We start from the raw sequence: 21,126 nt of genomic DNA, 5'->3' as shown, positions 1-21,126 counted from the left end.
CGCTCTTCCCGACGCTTCCTGCTTCGTCTGTCCTCTCCGCCCCCCGTTTCTGCGTCATCCTTCGCTTTTTGTACGCTCTCTCCGCGCCGCGCTGCCCCGCTCGCTCTCTCTCGGGCAGTGAAAGGTGTCAGTTCCAGTCCTCGTCGTCCACGAGAAAGTCTATCAGCATGCCAACAAGGTGCACGTTTAAGCTGTTGCCCACCATTCTTCGCTGGGAAGGCCACGCGCGAGGCTCGTCGGCATCGGGGAAAGCAAAGGAGGGAGGAAAGCCGTGGAGCGCGAGAATTTCCTGGGGGCTGAAGAAGCGCACGGCGGTCTCGGGCGGGAGGATGTCGTGGAGCTCCCAGCCCTTGTTGCCTTTTTTCTTTGCGGGAAGGACAGTGGCCGAAAAGGACTGCGCGACGAAAAAGCGCAGGGAGAAGAACTGCCTCGGAAAAAGCCACGCGAACTTCCCCCTGCGTTTGCACTCGGACGCGTCCCTCGCGCGCCTCCCTGCGGCTCTTGGAACGACTGGCCTCTCCCCTGCTCCCTCACATGCAGTTCCCTCCGCTTTCTTCCCTCGGCCTTTCTTTCCTTCTCGCTCCCTCCGCTCGGACTCGCCTGCCTCGCGTGAGGCCTCCTGGCTCTCCGTCGCCTGTCCACGCCCCTCTGCAGAGTCCTCCTTCCCCGCCTTCGTCTTCCCGCGCTTCCCGTCCTGCGTCTCAGCGGCGTCTCCTACCTCCACCTGGCGAGGCTCCGGCCCGCCACACGACGGCTCTCCGTTCTCCTCTCCCGTCCTCAGGCTGTCCCGAGACATCTCCCCTCGAGGTCGAGAAGCGTTCCCGGCCTCTGCGCCCTGAGAACCCTCTTTGTTGGAAAGGGCCTCCCTGTCCTTCCGCGTCTTTCCGCTCCTCACCTCCGTTTTCGTGTCGCACTTCCCCGCCCTGTGGGCCTCGAGCTTCCCAGCAGGCTCGCCCTCGCGGATGCCATCCCCGTGCTCTTCGTCGTCACCTCGAGCCTCCTGAAGTCTCTCCGCTGCCACCTTTTGCTGAGCAAACGCCGCCCACCGCTGTTCGAGCGCGAGGTCTTCATCGAGGACTAACAGGCTGCCGTACTGGGCGTGGCCAGTTCGGCCGTAGGACCGCGTGAAGCAGCTGCTTCGTTTTTCGCCGCGACGGACGAGGTCCACGTTGAACCAAATGCGGTCTTTCTGCTGCTGAGACAGAACCAGTGCGGCAGTCTGTCTCCGCCAAGGCCCCTGCACGTCGGCGGGGACAAACACGCCGCCAGCAGTATAGACCGGACCCGGAGTGGGGAGGCTGCTCCGCCGGACGGCGTCGACTGCACACAACTCGCTCGTTAAACTCGGGCCGTGGGCGAGCGAAATATCTTCCCACTGCTCTTCGCAGTTGGATTCCACCTCCTCGCCTCGGCCACTCACTCTGCGGCTGCCGGCCCGCACAGGCGCCTGCGCGTTCCGCTGCGGAGTGCTCCGCTCCTGAAGCGCCTCGTCGACGAATCGGTACGAGGTTCCGGGTTTCTCCGCCGGCACAAACGGCGCCTTTGGCGGGAACTTCGCGTCCAGGAAGTCTTCCAGAGGCCGAATTGGACAGCAGAAGAAAGCCGGGGACGCGTACACGCCCGGAATGTGGGTCAGCACCACTCGCTCCTGCTTTCCCGCGTCCTGTCTTCTGCGTCTGCGCACGCACTTTGCACAGGTCCAGCAATCCAAACAGCTCGGCCCAGTGGTCGGGACGTCCTTGTTGGAGTTCTTCTCCCCTCGCCCCTTGTCCGGACTCGCCTTCTCCCCGGGGCTTCCCTGACCCCGAGTCTCCTTCTCGCGTCTCTGCCGGGTGTCGCTCGCGCTGGACGAACGTTGAGAGCCAGCGGTCTGATCTCCACGGGTCTCTCCGGATGTTGCACGTTCCCCTTTCGGTCCCCCTACGGGAGCGCAGTCCTCTTCCTCGGCAGGACGGGGCCCCGTTTCGGTGGAGCCTTCTCCTTCGCCGTTCGTGTTGCCCTGTTCTTTCGCGCGTCCTGTCTCTCCCCGCCGCCTCTGGGGCAGCAAGAATGACCACGCGTTTCTTCGTTTCTGTCCCGCGGTAGCAGACTCGTCGCCGCCTTTACCGCCCTTGGACGTTCCACGCTCTTGCGTTTCCTCTGCTGCCTTGCCTCCCTTCCCCTCTGGAAGCGTCTGCAGACGTCTGTCGCTTTTCCTTGCATCGCGGCTTCCTTCCCACCGGAACCAGGCGAGCGCGGAGCGCAGGAGACCGCCCGAGTTGCTGAGCTTAGGTGCCGCGGCGGATTTCTTCGCCGTGACGAAGCACCGCGACCGGCAGTTCGGGATGCCAAAGTGCAGAGGATTCAGATGGAAGACGTCCACCTGGTAGCCGCACACGCACTCGAGTGCATGCAGGAGACAGTCGAACGTGTCGCTGACCTCGAAGCGGACGACATTCTCGAGCAGCAGGTACTTGGGTCTCTGCGCATGCGGCAGCTGACATAGGACGTCCAAGAGATACAGAAAGGACGCGTTCCGACGGTCAGCGTTTCCCTTTTGCAGCCCGATCCGCGTGAACGGCTGACACGGCGGAGACACCAGCCAGAGATCCGCCTCGAAGGCCCCGTAGAACGACGCCGGATACGAGTCGATAGACTTTGTCGACGTCAACGGGACTCCCGGAGACTGCAGAGTCTGAGAAGGCTGACGGCGCGAGGCACTCGGCGATTCCGCCGACGGAGGCAGCAAGTTTCGACGGTAGACATCCATCGCAGTGGGATTCACGTCGATCACTCCCACCACTTCGAAGGGAAGGGCGCGAAACGGAGAAGCGCAAGACGCGGAAGGGGGACCCGAGAGTTCCCGTGGGCGCGGCAGACTGCTGGGCGAAAACAACCCAGGAACTGCGTTGTCAGCGCGTCCCACATCCATCTTGGGATCCGTTCCTGAACTGCCCCCAGAGGAAGGCGACTTTGACGCGCCGAGACAAGCGACACGCTTAACTGGGGAAGGAGATACCGCATGCGCTGTCGCAGTGTTCTCCTCGGGACGCCCACGGAGCGTTCGCGCCTTCGGGGACAGCGGTCTTCGATCCGAAAGCAACGGGGAATCTGAACTCTCTCCCCTCTCTCCAGGCGACTGGGTCACTGTAGCGGTAGTCGTCGTTTCTTCGACGGGACTGCCGTCTTGCTTCCCTCCTGCCGCGCACTCAGAAGGGTTCACCTGCCGCTCTTCGGAAAACACGCCGTCCGAGTCTTTCTTGACCTGTTCTCTCTCGTCCTGTTCTTCCTCGTCCTGTTCTTTCTCGTCCTGTTCTTTCTCGTCCTGTTCTTTCTCGGGTTCTTCTCCCTGCGCGCTTGCCGCATTCTGCGCACGCCGTCTGTTCGGATTCTTTCTCTCAGACAAAATCAGGGTGTTTGGGCGGGCCGTGCAGGAAGACGGAGTCGCCTCAGGACCCGGTGGCGGGAGGCGAATGTACTCGCTGACTATTGGGTGAATACAGACGTTATCGCCATCGCGGGAAATCCCTTTTAGCGCCTCGATGAGATCCGCTTCATCTTGCTCATCCTGTGTCATCTCTCCGGCTTTGGCCTTCGTCTCTTCGCATGCGGCGCTGCCGCCAGCCTTCCCCTCCACGCTGTGCTTGCTCTCCAGTTCCTCCTGGGTTTCATGCCTCGTAACCTCTCGATCTGTCGCCGGGACGGGATCCGTGCGCTGCCTTGCGGCGCTCTCGCCGTGTGCGCTCGCATCGCGATTCGTCTCCTGTTCGTGCTCTTCAGAGGATCGAGGCGGGAACGGCGAGACGCCGCGCATGCGCAGGCGCCGAAGGAGGCGGGCGTGGAAGAGGCCGCAGTGCATGCCCCCTATGCCGCTGTAGAGGATGAGAGCTTTTAGCGTCATCGTGACGAGGCGGACCGACGGGAGAGAAAGAGGAGGCTGGAGAAGGGAAACGAAGTTCCGCGGAGTGAGGGCTCGAAGCAGCAAGGGTCGGAGGTTCGGCGCCTGGATATGAAGACACGGACGTGGAGCCCGCACCCACGTCCGGGGCAGGGCGCAAACACGGTGCAATTGCAGGGCGCGAAGAAGCAGTCTGGAGCGCCGAGAAAAGGAGCCGAAACGGAGAACCCACGAGGGAAACGCAAAGACGGAAGGAGAGAGCAGAGAGCAGAGTTGTACGTCCTAGGGCGAAGCAATCATGCCTGAAAACCCCTGCGGCCCTCCCAACGGAAAACGATCGTCCACGGACGCGCACTCGCCGCACGTAGTACGGAGCCGGAGCGCTCGTAGTGTCCCCCCGAGAACGGCCTCATCAGGAATTTACAACGAAAAGAAGCGAGCTGTAAAAGCTCGAGGGAGATGGAGCTGGGGCTGTGGGAGCCGTCTCGATGGCCCTAACCCTCGGACAAGAGGGGGGGGAGCACAGCACGTGCCACGCGTCCTGCGAGATCCCAGCGCGCTACCCGCCAGGGACGATGCACACAGGGAAACCACAATCCCGGATTTTCTCATTTCACCGAAATTCTAAACCTCTGACTCTCAGACGACAACGTAGACGCCCTGTTTCCCCGCGTCGAGGACTGTCACCGCGAGGTCACTTACGTCGCCGCATTCAGCGCATGCGCGGCGGGGCTTCCGGATTCTGTTGCATCTGGTACAAACAGCGCCGCGAAGGGAACAGAGAGGCGCTCTCCGCCAGTGGCTCCTCACCGTGGGAGTTTAGTGGAGCGAAGCAGCGAGAGAGAGGTCGCTTTATAAAAAACCAGGGCGTCCTCACCGGGTAAGTCATGCGTGGGTTGCCCACGAGGCGTCGAGCAGAAAAACCGTTGAGGAGGGGGAACGCGTGACGTTGCCCAGGGTTGTTGTGCGGACGGGCGACGAGTCATTAGCGGCGCGTGCCTTTAAAGATCGCTTGTGGATAACCACTGTGGACACGGGGTGCAAAAAGCTAGAGATTCTCTGGTGTTGGGATACTGCAAACCGAAAGCAGTGGACATGTACGGCATTTCTGTGCGGCTATTCCAGGAAGCAAGCTGAAATAGGTGAGTGGTGTTCTAGTCGTCCCGTCCCCGTCTAAGGGACACGGCGCCGTCTGAGGGCGGTCCACGAAGAAGCCATCTGCGTGCGTGCTCAACGGGCACGACCAGTGAACTACATGAGCTTCCATGGCTCTTATTGATTTATCCCAGCCCCGTCCCGAATTCAGAAAAGAAGCGAATGGGGAAAAACGTAGCCAGTAGATCTCCGCATCCCTGAGCCTTGCACGCTCGCACGGCCTCCCAGGAGAGTACATACTCCTGACCGCGGGAAAGAAACCCGGTTTTCCGGACTTGCGTGTGTCGACACCAACAAAGGAACAAGGGATCGCTTACCGAAAAGATGGTTTGTTTCTATGGCAACTTCTCTCCATTCGTGCCGACAAGCGGCGAGACCTCGCGGGGAAACGCATCCGACACCTCTACCTATATCTGCCGTGTGCACCGCGACAGCAAACTATACGATTCAGGTTACCGCCACTTTTTGGCCAGTGACAAAAAATGAGGCGTGCTTCTTTATCAAAAGTCTAGAAACATACATCCCAAATGACGTGCCAGGGGCATGGCCAGAGCCGTCTGAAAACATAGAGTCATGTTGCTATATGCTACCGGGCTATCGCGTACTACGTTCCTCGCTACGGGGTTCTTAGCAAGTGCGGCAGGGAAAAAACGAACCAACAGTTCTCTGCCTCCCGTGTCAGTTGCAGTGCTCCTACTCGTAACCAACAGACAGCAAAAAACCGGATTTACGATGCTCTTACTAAATGCAAACGCTCGCCTCCCCCCACCCCGCGTAACGGACAAGCTTTCTACCGGCGACTACCGGAGTGAGGTGCGGCGCTACGGCGGGCATCCCGCGCGCTTGCCTGGGGAGTCACGAAGCATTTTAAAAACAACGCAGTTCTCCACTCTTTTTGTTTTTTGGCGTAGGAAGCATTTTCTGTTGGTCTGCCAACTCATCCACGGAGTGCACCGGATTTTGCTCGGTTCGTTTTGTTGCGGAGACGGAGAAACCAGACCGCGGGTGTGTTCGTGCTGCTTTGGTCACACTGGCTAGTCTTGCCCTCGTCCACGAAATAGCTCTTGCTGGCCGTGAAGAGGCGCGGATTCGAGCAGTATATGCGTGAACGTCTTTGTCAAGTAAGGCGATTTCGCTGGTATAGTTTCGGGCACCACACATACAATTCTTTCAAGCGGATAATTCTTTCCCCTCGGGGGTAATTCTTTCACTTTTGACGCGCCGGCGCAGCTGGTTGACCGGCCTGTGTGTCGATTCACCGTCCATCTCTAGCAGGCTAATCTCTGAAGGACCACGAGGCCGTGTACCCTCAGCCGTGTTTTGCGCGACGCTTCATCTTTGCTACTTCTGAGGCGGTGCACTTTTATCGTCTGTTGCAGGAAACCTTTCTCTGCCATTTGCTTTTCTGGACCGCCATGTCAACGTGTGTGTGCAATTGCACGTGCTGCAAGCAACCGGACCGTCGCACTGGCGCATGCTGCGCGTTGGACAAGAAATGCGATTGTTCGTGCAGGTGCTGTCAAACAAGTAGCAAGTGCAGTCAACCAGGAAGCGACAGGGCGAGCTTTACCCGCATCGTCGAACACACACTTTTGGCTTCGTCCGAGGAACCAGTGACGAAGGTGACGCAGGAGAGAGTGGTCATCGAGGGCGACGACGGGAAGACCGTGACATCGACGGAAACCGAGTGCCGCACAATGTTTGCGCCAAGTTCCTCAGAACCCGAAAAGGTCTCGTCGGATGTGACGATCACGTCCGGCGAGGCAGGGGGAGCGGAGCAGAAAAGTAGCGGAAAATGCAAGTGTGTGTGCTGTTCCGACAGCTCCTGCGCATGCACTTGCACCTGCTGCAAGGAAAGATCGCCCACTGGCCGATGTTGCCGCACAGGTGAAGGACAAACGAAGACCGGAGACAAGGGATGCAAAAAGTGTATGTGCTGCTCAGCAAGCAAGGGCGCATGCGCTTGCCCGTGTGCGTGCTGTGCGCCGTGCACGTGTTCGTGCGCCTGCTGCAAAGACAAGAAGAAATGCTCCTGCTGCTCCGACGGAGATCAGGGCCGATGTGGCTGTTCTTGTGCTTGCTGCAAAAAGACGGAATGTCAATGCTGCAAATGCTGCACAAAGACATGCCCGTGCGAATGCCAGTGCTGTCGAGTCTCGAGAGACAAGACGGGTGCATGCGGATGCGACTGCGCGTGCTGCGCGAAGAGCGGCGCAGTAACTGGCGGCTCTTGCTGCGCGAGCAAGAAAAGCCAGGCCCAGAAAGGTGCGATGATGCGTGGCGGCGAAAGAGGAAGGGAAGAACGTTTAGGGACAGCGAGACACAGAGAGAGAACGCCAAAAGACGAGGAGAGAAGCGGTGACCCCGTGAGAAAGGCAGCTTCGTCTTACCGCGAGAAAATGTGTGAAATGATGGCCGGAGCAGATGACGCTGTCTCTCCTTGTCCATACTTTTCTTCTGTGCCACGTGATTTTGTAAAGATCCTCACGTGCAAGACTGGAGAACAGGTGATTTTGCGTCGGATGGAACTGTCCGACTACCCTGCGGTGCGTGTGCTGCTTCCGTCCGTCTCGCGGTGCCCAACCACCCTGTCAGATGCACAGGTTGCTTCGATTCTTAGTCTTCCCGTTTTCTATGCCTGGTGCTGTTTCAGCGTGAAAAACGCGGAGAGCGAAGGAGGAGACGAGCGGGAGAGAGAAGGAGATCTTCTCGGCTACTGCGAAGTCCTTCTACAGCCGCACTTGGGCCGGAAACCAGACGGTCGTCTAGAACGCGTCGTCGTCAGCGAGCGGTTCCGAGGCCGAGGTTTGGCGACAAAAATGTGCGAAGCAGTCGTTCAAGAAGTCCGAGAGAGGGACTTGTGTGGCCGTCTAGACTTGACAGTCGAAAAACTTGAGGCTCGACACATCTATGAGAACAAACTCGGGTTCAAGGCCGTGGACACCTCTGTCCTGCGTCTCGAGTTCTAGAGACAGTTTTGTACAGACCGAATGAAAAAATAGGGGAAGCGCAGGGAAAAAGCACAAATAGCGGCGAGGAAACGTCGGAAAGACGAGAAAATGGAGAAGGAGCAGGACAGAGAAAAGGGGAGGATCCGAATAAATCGCTCGTGTTAACAGCGAGAGAACACGACTTCTTGGGGGGAACGAAAACGGAGAGCGACGGTGAGAGCCAGATTTGGGTGTGTGAATTACAGGCGGTCCAGAAATCTCTTTGTCCCGGCCGGCAGACCTCCACGTCCAGAGCACTGGAGCCGGCGCTGGAGAAGGCAGCGAATTTGGAAGGGACAGAACATGAGAAAGGAATACACCTGGAGACAGCTGGCAAGAAAAAAATGCGTTTCAGTGTGCATTTCTGCGAAGTTCATCCTGCTTTTTCTCGGTAGATGATTACCACCTTGGGCCTCACGATTCGTGTCATTTTCCCGGTCGCATACTTTGGTCGTCTTCGTCTCCGAAGAAGCGTCTCGTATGATTCTTTTTTCTTTTGAACGGCCGACAGCCACCGCCGCATGATTTGTGTCTTTGGCGCCTTCCGGTTTTTTATGTACGTCTTTTTTTTCTTTCGTGTGGCTTCGTGCATGCCTCTCTGCGGGTAGCAAAGTGCGACGGCTCTCCTTGGGGCCACACAGCGGGAGTCGCCCTCCCTACTTCGTTCCGGTTTGAAGGGGGGAGGAGTCTTCATTCGCAGACAAGAGCGCGCGCGTGAGGGCACATTTGTGTTGTGGGTGTCTTGAGGAAACAAGATTGACTGCGTTCTAACGACGGTACAGATTGTGAGACGAGAATCCCGGAGTCGCAGTGAGACCGAGTAGTGAGGAAAGGCGACACAGAGAGAGTGCAGAGGACCTGGTGAAAAGCGACTGCGCTTCCCGCGACGGCCTTGTTAGTTGCCTTATCCTTGCTCCCTTGGTCAGGAACTAGACAGCGGTGTGTGCGGATAAACCAAGATATCCAAAGTGCGGCACTGTCCGTGTGCCCGGATGAAACGCAACACCGGGTCACCACTCGCACGGGCGTCTCATACCTTATAACTTGACCGGGACTGTTCCGGCTTTCGAATGCCACTCCCTTGCCCCAGTGGGTGTCTATCACTGTCCTCGACTCGGCAGACGATGTGTCGCTCTCACCGAGGCCTCACGTGGTTTCTGCGCAAAGCGCATTTTGAACGGTCACTCTCTGCAGACTAGACAGGAGAAAAGGTTCCACCCTCCATCTCCGTTCCCGAAGATCAGCAACTCGACGAGTACTACCACTAGAGCGCTCCCCGCGTTCCTAGGCTTTACACCAGGCGTCGACACACTTTCCGGAAGCCCGCATCAGAACATGTCAGGCCGTGTGTTGGTGGTTGAAGTCGCGGTGAGAGTTGTGGCGGAGTCACGAAAACCGGTGAGTTTCCCCCGCCTTCCACACACGAATGTACGCCTATTGCGAGCTGAGCGTGTGCACATCCGGTAGCAACACTCGGGACTCGCTCCTCGGTCCCTGCGGAAAATCTGTGCCAGTGGCGGCAACCCTGCACGCTATGCCTGTAATTCACACCGGGAACTCAGACGCTCTCTTTCAAGGACGCATGCAGATTTCATTTGTTTCCACCTGCACTCGAATATATGTACGCCAGTTAGGATGAGATTCGTGTAGTCGCTCTCGTAAAGTGAATAGCTGCGCGTCATTTCGAAGCAACGCCATCTGTTTCTCCGTTTTAGCTGTGTGTCGGTCGCACCGTCAAGTGCTAAAAATGGAGGCTGAAACAGTTCTTCCTGAATTGCTGTCGAACTACCGGCGAGATACGCCTAGCGGGTCTGTGTTGTCCCCTTCGGCTAGTCCGCAACCTGTGCAAGGAATCTCTACAGATTTTTCCGTTTTTCTAGCTCACCATCCCCCAGCATCACAACACAGCATTCCACCTGAGGGCTGGTTGTAGCTATAATATCGAACTCAAGTCAATCTCTTGTCGAACCGGAACACTGCAGCTGCGGCATGGTGAGTACGCGAAAACTGTTTTTCGTCCCACGTCTCATCCACGGGTCGAGGCTGAAGCGGCGGAACTCGAGATCCCGGCGGGTACAAAATCCAAACATCACCCTCTGCTGTCCAAGACACCTCGCAGAGTGTACGTACACACGAACCTTCTACGGCGCATGAACATGCAAGAGGCGGCTAGAGCGCATGTGCCTAAGAGTGATTCATAGCACCAGGCGAACACGCCCAGGTGCTGTGCTCGATCAGGCTTCTCTCTCTTCTCTTGCGTCACTGTGTTGCCCCTTTCCGCCGTGGTTGGAATCTTAGCTACGGCTGTTGTGCTCAATCGCTCTTCTTCGTTTTCCACAAGCTACGTGTGTGATGTGTCAGCGACGAGGTTGCTCCACTGCGCAAGATCCCCCTCCTATGGACTGTCGCACAATTCGTGGTCGGCCAGCAAAGAACTCAAGCACCGATACAATCGCTCAGCCACCGGGATACTCCACTGCGGCTAGTGTTGCTCGACGTCCGGCAAACCCGTGAATTCAGCCCTTAAAGATGCTTTGAAACTCAAGCAGAAAACAAAACAAAGCACAAGAAGAAGGAAATGGACCAAGATTCGTTCTTATTCCGGAGCTGTCGGCTGCATGCAGTCGAAAAAGTTGCCGCCGCATGCAGAGCCCAAAAGCAGTCGAAGCAGTCGGGAAATTGCTTCTATTGTGTCTCCTCGAGAACTTTTCCCGCACATGTTTCTCGCTTTTCTCCTTCGTCTCAATTCGTTCTTGTTTCCAGTCTTTCCCCTTCTTGCTTTCCTGTGTGTCTCCTAGCGTGAGACACACACGGCGCCGGAACCTTCCGAGGCTGGATTTTGACTGTCGGTCCTCTAGCATTACTTCGACTCGACGTGCTCGGAAAGTCTCGTCCCTTCTTCCCCATACCTTTTGTCACTTTGTGTTTCTTCTCTTCTGTTTCCTCCGTTCTCTCCCGTCTTCTTCCTTTTCGTTTGTCTCGTCCCTGGTCTGTTTCTACTCTCACTTCCGTGTTCTCTACACCGGTCGTTGCTCGTCTTTCTCTTTCCTCTCTCCACTACTTTCTTTCCATTCCTCTCTTCGCCTATGCGTGACTCCGTTAAGCGCTCCACCAGTGCAAACAGTTTGTTCCTCCCTGTCCAATGGTATCGCCTTTATTCTTCCCGCCTTTCTTCTCCGGAGTTCTTCTATACTCCCTTCAAGCCCCTGTACTCGGCACCTCACTTTCGCTTCTCCCTGCTTGCTCTCCTTTTCATTCTTTACCTCTTCCTTCTCTCTCGTCGTCTCTTTGCGCGTCTGTCGTGCAGCAGGTCTGTCGAGGCTTCTCTACTTTTGCCGAGAGCAAGGCGGTCCTGAGGTCGGTATCTTGTCTTCCAACGCCTCCCTCCCTGCCGCCAACGATTCCGTCTCTTGCGTTCCGTTCGATTGCAGCGTCTCCTTCCACAAGTCTCATCCCTCTCAGGCGCCTCTGTCTCTCTTTGCCTCTCGGGTGTGCGTCGCCGTCCTCTCGTCCTTTTCTGCTACCCACGTTCTTCTTGTCCTCTTCCTCCCCTTCTGCTGTCTCGTTCTCGTACCCTGCCGCTGCTGCACGCTTTCCGCCTTCTATCTCCTTGGCTTTTTCGCCATCAAAGTTTTCTCCGCCTTCTTGGCCTTCCTCATGCTGTTCTCGTCGTCAAGGAATTGTTGCGCCGTCTCCTCCATGTTTCATCTTACTAGCGGGGGGGCGTCAAGCAGTCCCCCGTTGTTGTGAATCGTTTCTCTCTCTCGTTCCAGCTTTGTCTCTCTCCGTCTCTCCTCTTTCGCATTCTCCCTCTCCTTCTCTTTCCTCTCCTTCTCTTTCCTCTTCTTCTCTCTCTCCTTCCTCCTCTTCTTCTGCTTCTTCGTCTGCGGAGTCTCGCTTTGCTGAGGGTATATCGATCAAGCCTGCAGCCTCGCTTTCGTCCCCGTGCACAAACCGCGTCGCCGAAATGGAGAGCCGCCGAGCGAAAATTGGAGAGATTCTCGTGACGCGTGCACCTGGCGGCAAGCTGCTGCTTACGTTTTTCTGGCACGGCCAACGCCTCAATCTTGAGCGTTCGGAAGAAGGTCCGGTTTCCACTGTCTCCCGCCCGAGTGCTTCGTCTTCCTGGCAACCGACCTCGAATTCTTTGTACTTTGCTTTTTTCCTTAGTCCCGATCAGCCTTCCTCTTTGGTTCTCCCTACCTTTTCCCCCTCGTGTTTTCTCGTCTCGTCGCTTCCGTCGTCTCTCTGTCTCTGTGTTTTTGTCACCGCTGGCGTTTCTACTCTTCGTGAGGTATGTTGCTCGACTGATCACTTCGGCATGCGCTTCCAAGTGTCCCTCCCTTTCGCCAAAACCTCCTCTGTCCTTCGTCCCCCCTTCCTGCTGCCTCTTCCCGCGCTCCCGATCCGCTCGGGGGTCCGAGGGAGTCTTTCGCGTCGCATTTTCTTCCGGCTTCAAACCGACGCTCGAGTTCTTTCTGCCCACGTTCGGGTTCTGCCTTTCCCTTCCAGTCTTTCTTCTTCTGCACGTCTCCCCTCGTCTCGCACGGTTCTGTTCTCTCGTTCTCTCTTTGGTTTTGTCCTCTCTGAATGCAGATGCGCTTCAAAGAGAAAACCCATCCTGTGCGCGTGGTTCTTTTTGCGGCTTTTTCCTCTGCAGAGCCTCTCGACCGCCTTCTTCAACGCCTGAGACTGTCGTGCAAAAAGGTGACGCAAAAGCGAGGAGCCGAGGAAGGGCGGAAGGGAAAAGCAGCGAGGAAACAGCGGAAGAAGGCCGAGGCGTCATCGCCTGGAGCGCAAGCAACACCTGACCCTGGGCACACTGAAGAAAAGAAGGACACGCCGATCGAGGATTTACAGCATGTCTACCTTCGCAGGTAAGACAGGCGCGGACAGCCGCTCAGGCCTTGAAAAAGGAGAACGGGAAAGAGAGAGCGACATTTTCTTTCGCAAGAGAAGAACGAAGGGACACGGGAGACAGCAACCCTTGTGCTACCCTCCCGGGAAGGCAGGCAAAAATGCGTATTTGCTCGGAACAGTTTAACAGACGAAGGCAAACCCGGCGAATGCCTTTCTGACCAGACAGATGTCGTCCCCGGGGGACCACCGTGAGGGTTTGTTTTCGGAAGCAAAGGTGTGCTGGGAGGGAAAAGGGAGAGAGTCTATTCGTTACGTCTGTCACGGGCAGTTGGCGGCCAGCGCGGTTCTTCCCTGTCGAGCCGAAACGGAAGAGGTGAGAACACGGTTGCCTCTTCACAAACCCACCCTGGTGCACGCTTCTCACGAGCCTTCTCCGGCTGTACGTAGGACTCAGCAGCTCTGCTAGGTTGAAGCGTACTGTTGTGGATTTCGCAGAGGCGCATGCGGGAAGAATGCGTGCCTCATCTGCCTCGCGTTTGCCTTTTTCTCTCCCTTCGCGACGTCTGGTGTGCAACCATCGTCTCAGGAAAGACGGGACTGTGGCTCCAGGCGATGAAGCGTGCGGCGTGGCCGTCCAGAGAGCAGCGTTCGTGTGCTTTTCGTCCGGCTCGCCGTTCGCGGCTTCGCACCCGATCGAGAAGGACGGCGACAACGCGCCGCCTGGAGACGCAGAAGACCCAGCAAGGAGCAACTCTTCCGTTGAAGACAACGCAGAGACCGAACACGTCCTCGAGGTCGTCTGGAATCCGCCCGTCGCACGGTGTATCTACGTCCCACAAGCTGTCTATACCGGGTAAATGGTGTGGAGCACAAGCAGCAAGAAAGCGCGTTCGTGTCTGAAGCCGTTCTCGTAACTCTGAGCATGCTGCCAGCAACCCGGCGACACACGCTTGGGAAGACAAGCATCCGATTACGGACGGTTTCCAGACTTAGATTCGTACGGGAATCCCGGCAAAGGGCCACATCACGAATCGACAGCCCCGAGGTCTCGACCCCAGATGTGGACTGAGAGGGTTCCGCAAACGCACCGAAACAAAGTGGCGGACCCGAATTCCCACGCGTCGTCTCGAAATCAAGCTCACGTTGTTTCGGCGCTTTTCGCTTTCTTTCTCTGGCGAGTCAAAAGCCCACCGCTCTCCTATGTAGGTGGCTTCCGCCGTTCTGCGCCACTCTCTTGATAGTTCGGTCGAATCTGCTTGTTTCTTTAGGTGTCCGGTTCTCGCGTGCGTGGCCACGGAGCATGCGAACGAAGACGAGTTTGTGGTTGAGTGGTGAGTTCGAGCACGGTCCAGATCCTTTTGCGTTCGCGCGGTGGGCGAAGGGACAGGCGTCCGCATCTCTTTTCAGGCGTGTGGATACCTGCGAATTCGCTTCTGGTTGCGCTCTGCAAACGGCGTATCTCTTTTTCTGTCTTCTTTCGCTTCTTTTCTTCCACAGGTTCTGCCTTCTCTTCTCTTTTTTTGTGCCTCCCTTTTCTCCGGCGTTATCTGTGCCGTCCAACGGCTTTCTCCGCCTCCCGTTTGTGCCAGGCGGCTTTCGTTGCCGTTTCTCAGTTCCGCGATGTTTCGCGGGGTTCTTCACTTGAGCGTTTTCAAACGCGTGCGTTGCATCGGCTCGCTGCCTCCTCCTACACGGCTTTGCGTCGTCTCTCTCGTGTCGCGTTTCCACCTTTGCGTGCCTCGCGCCCTGTGGTCCCCGATCGGCCTTCTTATTCCTTTGCTCCCTTCTTCTCCCGGTTTTCTTCACTTTCTTTTTTATTTCGCCTTCGTTCGCGTCCTCGTCGTTCAGGCGCTACGACGACAGCGGCCCGAACGGACCTGTGATTCACCGAGGACCGGTGAGAGGAGAAGGCTCCGATTGAAAAGAGAGTTCGACTAGTCTGCACATTGACGCGCACCTGTCTGTAGATGCATGCAGTCAACGCACAACACACAGACATTTCACCAACGTATAAGCACATGCATTGTCAAAAGGCATATTGGAACGGTGTACACATACTCGCAAAAAATCACCACAGACATCACCGAGTCTCTGCATGGATTTGCAATGCAGATATATATATATATATATATATTCGTTTATATGAATTTGAACGTTGTTTTCCTATACATATGTAGTAGAGATGTACGTTTGGTGCGATTCAGGGATGTGTCACCTGGTCTGGTTGAATGCGTTCTCTTGAGCTGTCCTTGTGCCGACCCTGGCTAGCACCGTCGAAAAGCGTTTTCGTTTGTCCTAACATTTGGGAATCAAGTTTGCTTCGCCCCATCGTGCTTCGCTTTCGAGACGACGCTGCTCCGGCCGTCCACTCTGTCCCTTTTTCACTTCTTCGCCTCGCACAGATTGCCCTCCTGCGACATGTGCTCCTACATGCGTTTTCCCCCCTCTCTCCCCTGATCTTTCTTTTTCGCGCTGGAGTGCGGCTGTCCGTTTCTGTGCTGCCTGTCTCTGACCCTTCATCTCTCCTGTTTCTCTTTGTCGCTCTCTTGTTTCTTCTCTTGTTCGGTCTTCTCGTTTCGTTTTCTCTCTTCTTACCTGTCCTTCTCCATTGTCCTTTTCGGCCTGAGTGGTGTGTGTGTGTGTGTGTGTGTGTGTGTCAGCACTACACACCCAAGCCGGCTGACGAAGGCAGATCTATCGCTCTCAAAGGTGAGGAGGGGGCCGACCCGAAAGAAGCGAAGGCGGCCAAAGAGAGGCACGGCAACGCACCCAGCGGACGCAGCAAGAAAGAGAAGACACATAATCACCTATCGGCGAAGCGAATCCATTTGGTGACGTTTTGCTGTAAACCGCCGACCCCGTCTGTGCAAGTTTTTCCACCTTCTGCACCAAGCGCGCCCCGCCTGCTCGGGTGACCCTTTCACGAATCTCCTTATTCGGTACCCCCACAGTCTCCTATAGACATCAGATAGAAATCTATATATATATATATATATATATATATATAGATTCATGTGAATGTTTCCATTGGTAGATGTTACATGCACGTATTCAGAAGTAGAATAATATATTTATGTACTCGGACCTTCTTCAACACCTGTGAATGCATCGCATCGTCTCGCCGGTTGAGCTGTACAGCCGTGCGAGAATCTCCTACCCGAATTGCAAGTACCCGTGTTCACCAAGCTCTGGCTCTGAATCAAGAAACAACCTCCGTGCTTTTTTCCAGTCAGCGGCATCCCCCTCTGCGCAAAAACGTAAATCATTTCTGCTTCGAACGAACGTAGAGATCCGTCTATTTCAGCTGTGCTTCGTCTGTTTCTTCCTTTTCTTGCTTCGGGCAGCCTATCATCCTCTCTACAGCGGCTTTACTGCAACGCTCGTCCTCCCGCCGGCGCTCCCGTGCCCGTCACTCGCCTGGCACTGCGAACGCGTCAAGTCCTTCTCGCCTTCCGACTTCCCTCCCTCCTCTTCGCCTTCATCTTCCAAGTCCTCCTCGTTGTCCTCTTCGCGTTCTTCGTCGAGAGCTTCCAGTCTTCGCGTTTGCAGCTTCAACATTTTGGCCGGGGCCTATGCGCGCACGCCGCATGCAGTGCAGGCCATGTATCCTTACTGCAGTGGGCATCACCTCGACCTGCATCACCGCAAGGCTCTGCTGGGAAAAGAACTGTGCCTCTTGAATGCTGACATCGTGGCGCTGCAGGAGTGGTAAGACGAAACGCGGAACGAACAAGGAAACCAGAAACGCGCACTGATCCAACCTGTCCGCCTGGGCGGTTTTCTCTTTGTCGTCCGGCCCTCTTGGGGTTCCTCTTGATTCCAGATGCTCTCCTCACAATTGCCTGGACCTTTCCAGGGCGCTGACGAGGGATGAGAGGCGCCGAAAGTGCGTGCGGAGGCAGATCAGTGTTTGGAGGGGCGAAAAGGCACAGCGGAGCGGCTTCTTCGCATCTTTGTTCTGTCGACCCGCATGCGTGTACAGGACGGTCCCATCGGTTCGAGTTTCCGTGTGGAGGTCTACGACTTTCGGGCCACCCGCGAGAGTTTTTGAATGGAAGACGCAGTCGACTGTGACGAACCTCGAGACGTGTTTTTGCACCGCTTTCCCCTCTCCCGTTTCTTCTCTGTTCTGTTTTTGGCCTCGCTTTTGCCTCCCCCTTTTCCAATCGTGTTTCTTCGACGCTTCCCACAGCTGAGCGTTCCTGTCTTGTTTCTCTCTGTTTGCGCCTCGGCCGCTGTGTTTCTTCAGTTCGTCGTCGCTGTTCTCCTCCTTCCTCGCGCCGTTGTTCAAGGACGAGTACCATGCGTTCTTGCAGTGCAAATTCAAGGCTCGAGTGCAGGAGGGCTGCGCTCTTCTCGTCCGGAAAAACTGCTTTTCGGTCCTCAAGGAAGGGAGTATGGTCTTCCAGAAAGAGCTCTTGGTACGGCTGAGCGACACAAACCAAAAGCGGCCCATCGGGAAAACACGGGGCGAGCAGACGCATGCATGCACGCTCAGTGGGGGCAGGAACATTGCATGCGAAAGGAGAAAGAACAGAGAGGAAGACGGGCATCGGGTATTTCTGCGATTGCCACGTCTCCACCCGATTCCCTTCGCGCGCATGTTTCGTGTGTGAAGAGAGGACGGAAGAAACCGCCTCCTCATTCGCGCAGAAAACCCGCGCTTGAGCGCTCGTTTTGTTTTTCTGTGTGTTCACTTTCCGCGGTCGAAACCAGGAAAACGCCCAGTATGACACTCTACGCGCAGAGCTTCGCCGAAAATGGCCTCACTTCGAGGTAGGCCAAAGGCCCTTCTGCCGCCGACTAAGAAACTCGCGAGTCTCGAACGGTATATCTATCTGTATATGGTATTTTTTCTATCTGTCTGTATATGGTACTTTTTTCACCTATCTGTATCTGTACCTCTCAACATGCATCTACCTCTATATTGGCCGACGTAATCGAATCTGGCTCTATGTCCTGTGGTGTGTTATGTGGGCGAGATCTTTCCCCGTCTTCCAAGAAATAGATTTGTTCTTTTTCCAAGAGGGACAGAGCGTATTGGATGCCGTCAGCGCCTCCGCGAACAAACTACCGCGGATGTCTGCAGGCATTTTTTCGTTTCGCTTCTTTGGCTGTGTGTCTCGCCTCAGACTGAAGTCCTTCCTCACTTAACAACGGTCATGCAATTCGCTGTTTTGAGGCGGCGAGAAACTGATGAGGCACGAAGCGAGCAGGCGCTGCCCAAGACGCTGATTGTCGCAAACACTCACCTCTTCTTCCACCCTTATGCGCGAGTAAGACGACGGACGCCTGCAAGTGCGCGGCAGTTTCAAAGGAGTTGCGTGCGTTATTAGAGAACAGGTTTTCAGGCTAGACTCAGAGGGAGAGGTAACCGAAGGCGAGCCCAGCGAGGCGGAGCGGGTCGCGACAGAATAGCGTGAGCAAGAGAGCCAGATACCTCGAGACCGCGGGACTCAACAACTGCATGCACTCTCTCACCGCTGGACAGCTTCACAGAGTTCAGTGCAGGCGCCACGCGGTGCCTCGAGCGGGCTGTCTCCGAACTGTAGACTGGACGTGACGGCCGCTGAGCGACTCACAGCGTTATGCGAGATTCTACCGCACGGGCTGTGGTGTTTTGCCAGCTAAGTGTTTTCTTTTGGCGGCTGCGCGCTGCATGCGTTCGTCCATTCATATCCTCGTTGACTCCTGGGGCGGTTGCCCGAGCCCTTTGCCGTCGAGGGCTTACTTTCCCACGAGACAGGGACGCGCGGTGGGTTTGCGGCGCTCGCCCTCCTCCCGCTTTGCTTTTGTTTGCGCGACTCTCCTCGCTCGTGACGGTTTTGTTTCGGCTCCGCTGCCATAAGCCTCTCCAGGTGTGACCGTTCCCGGTTCGTCGTTCCTTGTTCCTGCAGCACATTCGCGTCCTCCAGCTTTACGTCATGGCCCACTTCATCCAGGCTCTTCGGGAGGAGTTTGCGGCGAGCGGCGAGCCTCCGAGTGAACCTTCCAAGTCGCCCGCGGCTTCTTCCCGACTGCCGCCCGTAATTATGTGCGGTGACTTCAACTGCCAGCCTGGCACCGGCGGTCTGAAGCTGCTTCAACAGAAGACCGTGCATGCGCATCTGGAAGACTGGCGGGACGGTACGGACAACGGGGCGTGAGGGGTGGGCGGCAGAGACGCCCGTGCGGCGAGGTGAAGCACGAAGGAGGAGAAGTTCAGAGTGACGGCATGGGCCAGCGAAGCGGCGAGACGGGAAGCCCCAGAAAAAGACGGAGGGACGACGCAGAATGACAAGGACGGCGCCCTCGGGAGATCGTTTTCAAACACAGGACGAAGGGCAACGGGAGGACGAAGCGAGGCGTCTTTACTTTGTGCATGCGTCTTCTTCGTGCGCCTGTTTTTCAGGCCTGGCTTTCCGCTGGGAAATGGACGAAGACGCTGGAGCTGAAGACGACCACAGAAGTCGCGAGAAGGAAGAAACAGACAGCGGGATGAAGAAAGAGAGCAATCAGGAGACAGCTGTCTCGCTGAGCCTGCCTTCGACGTCGCCGCCTGCCGCCTCAGCCGCCTCTTCTCGTGTGTCAGACGCGGCGCGTGCGGCGACTCCGAAGGAGAAAGGGACGTCGGACGGGCGAGAACAGGACACAGATCAAGGAGGCGAGGGGGAGCCGGGCGTTGTTTTGCACCCTCCTGGAGGCCTGGACCTTTACGACTGCTACGGAGACGCGCCGTTGGCCTTCTCCAATTTCGTGGCCGGCTTCCAGGCAACGCTCGACTACATCTATGCTTCGTCCGATTTCAAGGTACCGAACGGCTGCTGTGGCCATCAAATGCACGCGACGTGAAAGCTCCCTGGGAACCAAAGAGACACAGGAGGAGAAGGGAACGCGAACTGGGGATGAAAACGCAGGACGCGAGGAGAGGAGGGCGAAACACGGGCGGAAGAGTACAGCGTAGCTCTGTGTACCGGAGCGGGCGCAAAGCCCGATCGGGGAGGACGGCAAGAACGAACCAGGGAAAAAAACGAAGCAAAGAATAAGAGAGGTAGAATGGCTCGAGAGCAGAGCCTCCGAAAGCGAGAATGAGACCTCGGATGTTTTCAGCATCAAAAGAAGATTGACCCGACTTGCGCCTAACGTAGGGAGGTTCATCGTCGGACCGCGTTGAGTGTGGGAACCGAACCATGGTTCTTGTGTGCTTTGGACAACAGTGAATCGCCAACCGTAGTTCGTTTCCTCTCGGGTGTTTCTCCCGTCCCCTTTTCTTGCTGCGCTTTCCCCATGAGGCTTTGCCACTTCTCTGCGTTCGTCTCTCTCCCTCCTCGTTCTTTTTCTGTTCGCGTTTTCGCCGCGCTCCTGCTCCGGTCTCTCTCCTGGTCTTCGGTGCGTGAGTTCCCTTCGCGCTTTCGCCTCGCCCTTCTTCCGTTTCTTCTCTGCAGGTCGTCGCTTGTCTTCCCGGCGTCGGCGAAGAAGCTGTGCGCGCGCATGGCGGTTTGCCGTGTCGCGGCTACCCGTCAGACCATCTAGCGATTGCCGTCGACCTCCAGCTGCAGTCTTCACACCGCACTGGGCAGTCGGGTGCCGAGGAGGGCCCTGCGGCTCGGTAGGCCTCTCCACGAAAAGCGAAAACGCTTCCCTTCGCCCGCGTCCAGCCTGGCTCTTTTGCGGTTTGTCGTTCGTGTCGGTCGCCGCGGGTCTTGCGCCCTTGTGGCGCGGGGTGTCGGGCACAACGGGCCTTGTTTCCGGGGATTTCCCCCTCGCGGCGACTTTCTCTCCTATGCGCAGCCTGCCTGTGGAGCGGCGAGGAGCCTTTTTGTTCGGTGAAGAAGACCACACAGAGAAACGGCTGCGTGTCTCGACATCACGCGTCGTTTTGGCATCGTCGCGCACGCGGTATGGGTGGCCGGCGCAGCTTTCTGCGGCACGGAAGTCGGTCGGCACTTTAAACCTTCCCTCTTTTAGATCTCTGGAGTATTCCTTTCCCCGCGCGGATATGCGCAGCGCTAGGTTTCGTGGAAGGCCAGCTGTTGCGACCCGGCCCAGCCGTTGTGTCTGAGGCTTTCCTCGGGTGCGCAAGTCGCGAGTTTCGTCGCCCTTGCACCAGATGGAAACGGTGGAGGCGAATCCACCGTCGCTCAAAAAGCGTGGTCTCGACACGCGGGCTGTGTAGTTGTGATCCATGTGTTTTCGTGATACAGCTCTACCTGCTCAAGCTTTTGTGCCCGTCTGTATACGCTGTGTCTACGCAACTCTCCGAGC

At 56.7% G+C, this 21,126-nt stretch overlaps 3 protein-coding genes across 3 annotated transcripts; 2 read left to right on the top strand and 1 right to left on the bottom strand.

Annotated features, from left to right (window-relative positions):
• Positions 1-127: 127 nt before the first annotated feature.
• NCLIV_018330 (putative DNA methyltransferase) lies at positions 128-3,880 on the bottom strand (the record flags this gene model as incomplete). Its single annotated transcript, XM_003882026.1, has 1 exon — positions 128-3,880. The coding sequence occupies one exon, from the start codon at positions 3,878-3,880 to the stop codon at positions 128-130; it is 3,753 nt and encodes a 1,250-aa protein (XP_003882075.1).
• Positions 3,881-6,447: 2,567 nt separating this feature from the next.
• On the top strand, positions 6,448-8,001 carry NCLIV_018320 (putative acetyltransferase domain-containing protein; the record flags this gene model as incomplete). The annotated part of the gene is made up of 1 exon (XM_003882025.1): positions 6,448-8,001. One exon carries the CDS (start codon positions 6,448-6,450, stop codon positions 7,999-8,001), a length of 1,554 nt encoding a protein of 517 aa, XP_003882074.1.
• Positions 8,002-11,989: 3,988 nt separating this feature from the next.
• On the top strand, positions 11,990-20,474 carry NCLIV_018310 (endonuclease/exonuclease/phosphatase domain-containing protein; the record flags this gene model as incomplete). Its single annotated transcript, XM_003882024.1, has 12 exons — positions 11,990-12,107; positions 12,683-12,899; positions 13,469-13,735; positions 14,151-14,213; positions 14,731-14,779; positions 15,543-15,591; positions 16,227-16,590; positions 17,132-17,303; positions 18,015-18,158; positions 18,780-19,008; positions 19,274-19,671; positions 20,307-20,474. The coding sequence occupies 12 exons, from the start codon at positions 11,990-11,992 to the stop codon at positions 20,472-20,474; spliced, it is 2,238 nt and encodes a 745-aa protein (XP_003882073.1).
• Positions 20,475-21,126: the final 652 nt, after the last annotated feature.

This window comes from Neospora caninum, chromosome VI, assembly GCF_000208865.1.
Source record: "Neospora caninum Liverpool complete genome, chromosome VI".
In the NCBI taxonomy this organism is placed as follows: Eukaryota; Apicomplexa; class Conoidasida; order Eucoccidiorida; family Sarcocystidae; genus Neospora; species Neospora caninum.
The sequence above is the reverse complement of the archived record's forward strand: the minus strand, read 5'-3'. Positions and strand labels throughout refer to the sequence as shown.